Here is a 10227-nt window from a genome sequence, read left to right as displayed (position 1 = left end):
AGGAGCGCGAGACAGCGGAGGAGGAGGAGGCCGGCATGTCCGGGCAGCAGCAGCAACAACAGCAGCAGCAACTCCCGGCGACGGCTCCTCAAGCCCCGCCGCCGCCCCCTCCTCCGCCCGCTATCGCCACCACCACCACAACAGCCGCCGCCGCCTCAGTTGCCGCCGTCCCTCAGTCCCTCGCTCTGCTGCCTCCTCCCACCCCCAAAGCTTGGAGGTTCCCCGGCAAGGGGGAGGGAAAAAACTTTCACTTTCGTGCGTCCCTCCCGGCGTGACGCTGCGCGCTGACGTCACGGGGCGGGGCTTTAATGGTGGTGTGCCGCGAGATTTTTTTTCAGTAAACAGGTGTGCCGTTGCCCAAAAAAGTTTGGGAAACACTGGACTAGACGACCCTCGTGGTCTCTTCTAACTCTACAGTTCTATGATTTTAAATAACGTGACTGGACAGGCTTGCAGAAACTGGAAATTTTCAGCAGGCATCTAACACAGCAGGCAAGGAGTTCCATAGCATAGGCATTGCCACACCAGATAGAGGAACAACTTATCACAAAAGCAGAATGGGAAAATGAGCGGCATTTGTAAAAGTGCAAGCTGCAGTCTACTCTAAAATGGCTAGCAGACACCAGTTTAGAGAAGGCTGTTCTAGACACAGGTACTTGAACATATAAAACCAGGATAATATAACTGGGGTTGTGATTCCTATTCAAAATACATCAGTGATTGTTTAGTTGGGGAACACCATGCGGCTCAATCTGTCCCAAAGCCTCTTGCTCCAAACAGAGGAGCCTTCAGGGATATCCGAGGGTGGATGCAAAGGGAATACATTTCGGGAATCCCTCCTCCCCATGGGTGTCTGTTTACATTGCCCAATATGGACTTTTAAGGTTATGAAGGGCTTTGTCTGGGACAGCTCACACAAGTTTTTCTGGTTTGACAATCCTGGGTGGCTAAATATTTACTAAGGTTTGTTAGAGAAACAAGATGCTTTGGGGTTGGGGGAAGAGGGAGCCAAAATGTTTGCCCCGGTCCAAGCCAAGGATGTGTCAGTACTCAAGAATTTTCAGGGAGGAAGCCAGGTGCCATTGCAAGACAAAAAGAAGTGAACTATTAAAATGCATCATGAATTAAACAAAGAAACCTGATACTTAATTCTCAGCTCTACTTATTGACTACCCTTTAAAATCCTTTAAGGCAGGGTAGATCTTAGATTTAGAAAGACCTATGTCCTCCCTTTCTTCATTTAATTGATTCCTTCCAGCGTCGCACTGCGCTTGGGACCTTCACAAACAAACTCAAAGGGAATGAAAATGACACATATGTCTGTCTTTCTTTCTTTCTTTCTTTCTTTCTTTCTTTCTTTCTTTCTTTCTTTCTCTCTCTCTCTTCTGGTGGGAGACACTGATCTGATTGGCAGCATTGGCTGTGCACAATTCCAGCAGTGGCCTTAGCAGATTCTCAGGGGAAAACATTAAAAAGTGGAGCGTTTCTCCACCATCACAGTTTTCTTGAACTGCCCCATCGCATATCTACTGCTACTGGCCTCATCCCACTTAACTTGGCATAAAACACTGGGCACAAAACTTGGAAAATATTGATAAACACACAAATACCAGGATGCTCAATTTTTATTTTAAAGAAGAACCTTAGCTACAATGAATCTGTCTCTCTCAAGTGTTTATATTTCAAAAAGATACTCTAAAAACAAAATACTACTTTAGTGCTTTTCTTTTTTATAATATTTTATTCTTTTTTTATCCCATATAGAAAGTTACATTTGTTACTCAACAATTATATTCCAATTCAACAGAACTAGTGACTTCCTGCTCACCCAGCATCAATGTTTATAACCCAAATCACATACAGTTGCGAGTGGTTTTCAAACTGCGTTCCAGGAACTCGGAGGGTCCAGATCAGGAATCCGGGTCCAGAACAGGGATCTCCCTTCAGAAGATAAACTTTTCTGAAAGAGGGTATGCCCACTGGTTTTTGCTACAAATTGTAGAGGAGAGCATTGGCTGCATTCTCTGTTCATTCAGGAAGGCAAAAGGCCTGGCCAGTATTCTACATGAAAAGACTGTGAACTTTGAAGCATTTTTTAAATAATAAAAAAAAGATTTATATCCTGCTTTTTTGGGGGGGGGGGGCTGGAGATGAAGAAATCCTCATGAAGTGGTGAACAAAGCAGCACAAATTATAATAGTGAATAACAAGACAAAAACAGCAATCAAACATCCTCAAAATTTACAATTTGCCCAAGTTCTCAGGAGGCGACTCAGTGAGGAAGCTGCTCCCCGAAAGCATGAAGCCCGAGAAACTGAAAAAGTTGTGTACTGCATGTACGGGAAATGAGTTGGGCAGGGGGGATTGAATTCCACAGAATTCATTGAACAACAAAGTCTACTGAAAAGTCTCCATAATAACTTAACAAGTTTCACAACCGATGTATACTTAAAAACTCACAGCTGGGTTGGGAGCTGGCGTCCTCCCTGACAGTAACAGCCACAAATGCTGCTCTGCAAGTCCTTAGTCCATTTCACATGTGAGAAGTCCTGTCCCAGCCAGGTGAACACTAGCACAGCCAAGCTTAAAAACCTGCTTAAAAACTCACATTTCACAATCTAGTCATTCATAAATAAATAAATAGAAGCATTGAATAACTTCCCTTTTTTGAAATAAATTTCACAAGCTTTGTTATCTGGCTCAAGGGGCTTGTGGGGCGGGGAGAAGTCACAAGTGCAGTGATTAAACATCAAAGGCTGCAATCCTACGCACAATAACCTGAACTCAGTGGGACTTATTTCTGAGTAGACACACATAGGATTGGGCTGTGAAACATATACCGTATTTTTTGCTCTATTGGACGCAGTTTTTCCTCTCCAAAAATGGAGGGGAAATGTGTGTGCGTCCTATGGAGTGAATGCAGGCTTGTTCCATAGCCGCGTGGAACCCCTCCAGCAGGGAGAGGCTGCACGGGGCTATGGCTTCTTTAGCCCTGCGCAGCCTCTCCCGGCAGGAGGGGTTGCACGGGGCTAAAGAGGAAGCCAAAGCAGCGAGCAGGATCCATCCCGCTGGCTGCCTTGGCTTGTGCCATAGCTGCGCGCAACCCCTCCGGCAGGGAGAGGTTGTGCGCAGCCTGTACGCTGCTCTTTGGGGCTAGGGGGGAGGGAATATTTTTTTTATTGATTTCCCCGTCTAAAAACTAGGTGCGCCCTAGGGTCCGGTGCGCCCTATGGTGCGAAAAATACGGTACTTCACAAAGCCAGAACAGCTGGGTTGGGAGCTGGCGTCCTCCCTGACAGTAACAGCCACAAATGCTGCTCTGCAAGTCCTTAGTCCATTTCACATGTGAGAAGTCCTGTCCCAGCCAGCTGAACTCTAGCACAGCCAAGCTTAATATGAAAACTCGCCAGCTGCAGAGCTGAATGGCTAGAACTTCCCTATCCAGCAACAGAAGGGAGTGGGCAGTCGCCAGCATCAGCTGCATACGTGGTTGACTACACTGCAGACTGTATTTGTCCACACCCAGACAAAACCAGGACTGCCCCGGCAAGCAAGAAACCGGCTCCGATATGTAAGTCAAAGTTCACATGCAAATGTGGTCAGGGCTGTAAAACAGGCTTTTGCATGTGAATCCTGAAAGCACACTTACTCAGCAGGATTACTGATTGACTGATGTCAATCAGTTGTGGGAGTTACGTGTTCTTTGCTAAAATTCAGGGTGCATGTGAACCATCCATATATGGCATTAAAATGTTGCTACAACGCTTCAGGATCCAACACATTTTGATCATTTATAGCCAGTCTGATACACCAAACTAACTAGAGCAGCTCTACCTAGGATTTAGGACGGGGCTAGAAGAACTTGTCATAGCCTCTGCTCCCTGCTCCTGCCCACCTAGCAGTTTGAAAGCACGTCAAGTGCAAGTAGATAAATAGGTACCGTTCCGGCGGGAAGGTAAATGGCGTTTCTGTGCGCTGCTCTGGTTTCACCAGAAGCGGCTTAGACATGCTGGCCACATGACCTGGAAGCTGTATGCCGGCTCCCTTGGCCAATAAAGCGAGATGAGCGCCACAACCCCAGAGTTGTCTGTGACTGGACCTAACGGTCAGGGGTCCCTTTACCTTTACCTACTGAGGTACTAAGCACCTGCACTGCTCTTTTAATAAGAAAACAAGCAAACATAATTACAACACCACCTTCTCACCCTTTGCTCCATTGCCCTTTCTCTTTAAGGCTCTACAACTCCATAGACATTTTTATGCTGCTGTTGAGACGGGACTTTGGATCACAAGGATGAATTTGGGAAATACAACATGCAAGCACAGACATACTGCCTAATCTACTACAGGATCTTTCCTTGCTGACACTATATTTTCTGTATATGGAAGTATCTGCCAACCTCAGTTCACACAACTCCCCCAAAACATGTCTCACAGATTGCAATGGGACTGAGATAATACAGTCAACACTATGTCATTGGAAATGCATTACTCTTTCAGGGAATGACTGTGTATGTGTTAAATCCCACAAAGCACCATGTTGTGCAGTTCAACTTCGTTTAGCAATAAGGTTTGAAGCTAAAGCTTGTTACTTCTGCAGGCATGGAGCTTGACCATGTGAAGTTGTTTCAAATGGGAGATACCAACGCCACTGGGATACTAGCAGCAGCACTCCCACATACTGACAACAAGTATGTCTCTGCCAGGAGACAAGTGTGCACTCATGCAAGAGTAACTCCCTAGTGCTTTTGTTTCCCTCAGCGCAATGGAGCAGTTTGCCATGGTTGGAATGCACTTCAGCTTTTAAGCCCAGAGGCATAAAAGCTCCCTCTAGGATGCCTTACAAGTTATTTCAGAGAAGTGTGCAATGGTCTCCAAGCAGTTATTTTAAGGAAGCAGCTCCAGGTTGTTGTTGTTGTTGTGGTGGTGGTGGTGGTGGTGGTGTGTGTGTAATTGCACCCCCACCCCTGCCAGGTGGCATTAAAAAATGTATGGGGCCTCAATAAACTGCATTGTTTCCTGTGCAACTTGGATGTGTCTCATTTCTTTTGTTCCTTTGGTTGGTGCTCCCCCCCCCCATTTTATCTCTCAGCTAGTGGAACACAGAAGAGCATCAACCCTACTCCTTGTCTCTCCATGAAGAGAGAAAGAGCGGGCAAAGAGAAAGCAAAAAACTTTCCACCAAACAGGTTGGTGACAGGTCTAGCACGCTGTTGGGAGGAAATTGTGGGTGACACCTCTGCCCAGAAGTCTCTCACAGGAGCAGCACAGAGGTTGCCAGGAATGTAACTTTTGCTTGCACTAGAAATAATTACCACACAGTTTAAGCTTGTACAGTAAGCCCACAACCATCTTCAACACCCAGCATCTCCAAGCAGGACTGAGAGAAAACCTTGTCTGAAACCCTGGAGAGTCACTGTCTGTCAGCAGAGGTGGAGCAATGGTCCCATAAGGTAGCTTCCTATGTTCCAATTGTTTTGGAAGCAAATGCGCTAGGTACATAAACGAGATTTTACAGTAAGAGTTTATGTTAGCAATGAGTTAAACTGATACCCATTCCAATTGTTAAAATCTTATGGAGACCCCTGTGTATCGATTTCATTCAGCTATGGCCTGTTTAACAAGCTAATGAATAACCACAACTCTCATTATTCACTGTCGTTCAAGTGACATCACAGCAGATAATATCAATACATACAAAGGTTAACACTAAATCTTTTGCTGGCCATGCCTATCCTCTGACATACCCAAGACCAAGTCAGGCACTAGAAAAACTTTTGCAGAAGATTAATGTCGTAATATTTATATAGTACTTTGAATGTTTGAAGGATTTCACATCCTCTCAATTTACAATCTTTACAATCAGGCCAATATTATTATTATTATTATTATTATTATTATTATTATTATCTACCATCCTCAGTTTCTTTGCTTAGGCTTAGGACTGTAAAGTTGGAGGGACACCTGAGAATCAACCCCCTGAAATGCTGGAATCTTTTACCCAACGTGGGCCCACGACCCTGAGATCAAGGGTCTCATGCTCTACCAGCTGAGTCCTCACCTACTTGCATGTTGCTGCTGCTGTCGGGGCTGACACAGAGAGGGGTAATGGCTGGCCTAAGACCAACTAAACGACTAAACAACAGCAAGACCAACTAGTATGTTCATGGCAGAACTGAGGTTTAAACGGGGGACTTCCTGGCACTGGTTCTTAGCCATTGCACTACATAGCATCAACTATGCTTTATAGTAAAGCTGTACTTCATAATTTGTGTTTCTATTCTAAATTAAAAATCAAAAGATTTTTTTAAAAAAAACCAGTCCACATGCATCGACTTTAAAATATGGGTTACTGTTATAATCTTGCTGCTACTTAGACACATGGCTAAACTAGGCATGGATTAACCGGGTCAAACTATATAAAGCACTAAAATCAGCTAAGACAGCATAATTCATTGTTCTACTGGCACAGACAAAGCAAAGGTGGGGGGGGTGGTAGGGGAAGAGATCAAAGACTAAAAGGAGAGGAAAAACCCCTCTATTTTTAACTGGCATAGCAAAAATTATTTGGCAATTCTATACCCTTAAGGAAAGCTCTTGTGTGCAGTTAAAACATCTCTTTTTAATTAGAATATTTAGACCGTCCTCCCTCTAGAACTGCCAGATGTCACAGTTCCACAGCACGTAATGGCGATTCCTTTCTACCTCAGCTGTTTCAGCCAGCAAAATCAATGTACCTCCACAGCATCCCTTAGATAAGACTCTTGCACCTGGCAGCCTACATTCATTCATCATCTTTTCTCAAGTTATTATTGACAGCCCTAGGTTTCGGCAGTGGAAATTCCTACACGAACAAAGAGTTACAGAAAGCAAAGTTCACCTAAGAAGTGCACACATAGCTAATGAAATAAGATTGCATGGAATACCAAACATAAAAGGATAACAAACCAGGGGTGAACCCTGGGAGTGAACCTCTATGAGCACACTGCACGACTTAATTCCAAGTAAACATGCATAGTATTCCAGCGAAGGAAAACTAGTTTTGAAACCACAAACAAAGCATCTAAGAACAGAGAACAAAGTATATGTGATCTTCCATTGCATGATTTACAGGTTGTCTACTTCAGATTCCTTAGGGAATGCAGAGCTTTAGCTATTGGGGGGGGGGCAGGGGCAGGGCTAGCCAGGCTTTTTGCCCTGGATGAGGCTCCTAGGCTGTGTGTGTGTACACAAATATATGTGTGGGGGTTCCAAGCTGAGTCTTCAACCGGAGTGAAATAAAGCATAGTTTCACCCCTGTGGAATGCATTGCCAAACTAAACAAGTTTTACAGGCAGAACTGCAGCGATGAAATGGAAAGCACAAAAATCAAAGGACTGTCTTATATTTAAAAAGCAAACATTCAATTTCACACTTCTCATCACACTATTTAATGGTCAAGATAGGATTTTCAGAAAGCTTTTGATGCTCAGCTTCCCAGCAAGATGCCAAGCTATTTAGAAGCAAGTGAATTAACCAACTGTCAAAATATGGAAAATTATCTTATATTAAATGTGAGTAATGTTGCATTTCAGTCCTATTAAGTGTGCATTCTCTGGCCTTATTAATTTCCCACGTCAGCCTTTTACTGCCTCCCGCAATCTACATCTCTGCACACACACCATGCATCAGGCTTCTTCATTCCCTTCAAAAAAGAAGGCAGCCATATGTGTACAAAGGAGGAATCTCTTCATGGAAGCGAATGGGGCAGTCTTGACATTTGATTTGAGCACTGCAGGACAAGTTACTGTCCATCAACCCCAGTTCTCCATCTGCAAATAAACTCCATCTCCTTCAAAGCTTTGTTGTGACGAACAACACTGGGAAGGCAAATACCTTATACCAAGTCAGACCATTGATCCATCCAGAGCAGTAATGTCAACCCTGACTGGCAGCAGCTCTCCTGGGTTTCAAGGCAGTTGGTCCCCCCCAGTTCTACCTAGAGATTTCTGGGACTGCACCTGGGACCTTTTGCATGCAAGGAATGTGCTCTGCTGCTAAGCTAGGGCTCTTCCATGTGGAAATTGGGGTAAAGTAGAATATATATCTAGCACAAGGTTAGCTGGGGTGCCAGATGTTCTAGGGACTGCAACTCCATGAGCCCCCAGCCAGTTTGGCCAATGGTCGCAGGTGATGGAGTCTGGACTTCAACAACATCTGCTGGTGGCCCTGACAAGAGTAGCACCGCAAATCATACCTTGGTCCTGTTATGTGCCAGTTCATCCGAAATACCTTCTAGCCTTTAAGTCCTGCATTTTCAACCATTTAATAAACACAAGCTGACCAGCCACAAACTACTTATTGGAAAGGTGAGAAAAACATCCGCTCTGCCACAATATACACATTATTATTATTATTATTATTATTATTATTATTATTATTATTATTATTATTATTATTATTAGACGGTGAAGGAAGAAATCTCAAAGGTGGTTTTAAATCTCCAGGAATCTGATCCCTCGAAGGCAAAGAACATCTGGTATCTTTTTCAGAGCGCTAAACCACGAGCTTTTCCAGCGCTGTCGCATCCAGTCATTCTCTACACATACAGAAAATCTCTCTCTCTCTCTCTCTCTCTCTCTCTCTCTCTCTCTCTCTCTCTCACACACACACACACACACACACACACACACAATCCTTCCGCGCTCGGCACTAAACTTTCCCAGTTCAAAGGAAACGTTCAAAAATGGCCCCGGCGGCCCCGACTCACCGAGCTTCTCCGCGCAGCTCCCGAGCAGCCAAGCGGGCAGCAGCAGCAGGAAGAGGGCGAGCGCCGGAGCCCCCGGCAGCAGCAGCCGCCGCCTGCAGCGACCCATGGCCCCGCGGGACTCGCGGCTGCCTGCCTGCCCAGCCGCCGCTGCCGCCGCTCTTCGCCCTTTTCCCGCCGCTTTGAAACGCCCGCGGCGGCCCTCTCCCGCTCGCCTGCCTGCCTCCTCCTCGGGACGCCCCCTCGACGACGGCGCCGGAGAAGCGGCTCCCCGTCTGCCCAGCGCCCGGCCGCCTCCCGCGGGAGAAAGGAAGCGAGGAAGACGAGCGCGGCTCTTCCCATTGGACGGCGCGGCAGAGGGGCGGCTCCAACGGGCCCGGGCCTCCCCTCGTGCGCCGGGGGAGGCGCGTCCGTCCGCCCAGGCGGCTCCTTTCCCAGCGATGGCTCGCCTGGAGGGCTTCGGTTCGAGCCTGCCTGGAAGCCAGCGGGGATTTACCCCGAAGCTCTCCTCTTCCCTCATCTAGACGTGAGGGAATGGCACTCTGCCTGTACCCAGGTGCAACTCCTGTCTTCTCTAGTGTGTATAAAGTGTATTTCTTCACTTTATTGCACTATGCCAGGACTCCTTGGTTTGGGGACACTCCTCCTTTTGCCTAATGGCGCCCTAGATTTCTGTCCCAAAGCCTTGCCCTGATGGCACCACTGAACACACCTTCGCCCTCGAAAAATAAATTGCAGCACCCAGAAAACTAGCACAGGAGCCTGCTAGAACTCTGTGATATCCACTCTACTTTTCTAAATGCAGGTGATTTCATGTGGGTTAAGTCATATGACCTTGAAGTCAAATATTGTGCATACATTAACTTGGAGGAATATCGCGTGTCCACCATCGTTGTTATTAACAGTAATTTATAATTGGTAAGTCGCTTAAACTGGGGCAGCCTCTAGGCAACTTGCAGTCAATCTTCATTACCCATGCGCTTGTTTCGATTATTGCAATGTGCTACATATTTTTTAAAATGGCATGGAAACTGCTGTCAATTGAGAACAAGGTGGTTTGACCATATTATCCCTGTGCTTTGGCAACTGTAGTGGCACCCAGTGCTTTTCTGGGCCCAACTTAAGAAGAAGAAGAAGAGTTTGGATTTGATATCCCACTTTATCACTACCCGAAGGAGTCTCAAAGCGGCTAACATTCTCCTTTCCCTTCCTCCCCCACAACAAACACTCTGTGAGGTGAGTGGGGCTGAGAGACTTCAGAAAAGTGTGACTAACCCAAGGTCACCCAGCAGCTGCATGTGGAGGAGCGGAGACGCGAACCCGGTTCCCCAGATTACGAGTCTACCGCTCTTAACCACTATACCACACTGTGCCTTAAAGCTGGAGAAAGTGCTTCTGGGCATCCCACAGGTATCTGGTAGGCCACTGAGAATAGGATGTGGAGCTAGATGGGTTACTGACCTGATCCAGCAGGGCTCTTC

At 46.2% G+C, this 10227-nt stretch overlaps 1 protein-coding gene across 4 annotated transcripts in view; it reads right to left on the bottom strand.

Moving 5' to 3' along the window:
• Nucleotides 1-9050, bottom strand: part of DCBLD1 (discoidin, CUB and LCCL domain containing 1) — a 31468-nt gene extending 22418 nt beyond the window's left edge. For 3 of the 4 annotated variants that reach the window (XM_083497784.1, XM_083497785.1, XM_083497783.1), the window contains exon 1: nt 8750-9050. In XM_083497784.1, coding sequence (XP_083353910.1) covers nt 8750-8855 — 106 coding nt within the window. In that variant the 5' untranslated portion in view covers nt 8856-9050. The remainder of the gene's footprint in view (nt 1-8749) is intronic. The other variant, XM_083497786.1, reaches the window with a different exon arrangement.
• Between the last annotated feature and the right edge of the window lie 1177 nt (nt 9051-10227).

The sequence above is a fragment of the Podarcis liolepis genome (assembly GCF_965112155.1).
Source record: "Podarcis liolepis genome assembly, chromosome: 3".
Classification (NCBI taxonomy): domain Eukaryota; kingdom Metazoa; phylum Chordata; class Lepidosauria; order Squamata; family Lacertidae; genus Podarcis; species Podarcis liolepis.
This window is presented reverse-complemented; position numbering and strand designations above follow the sequence as displayed.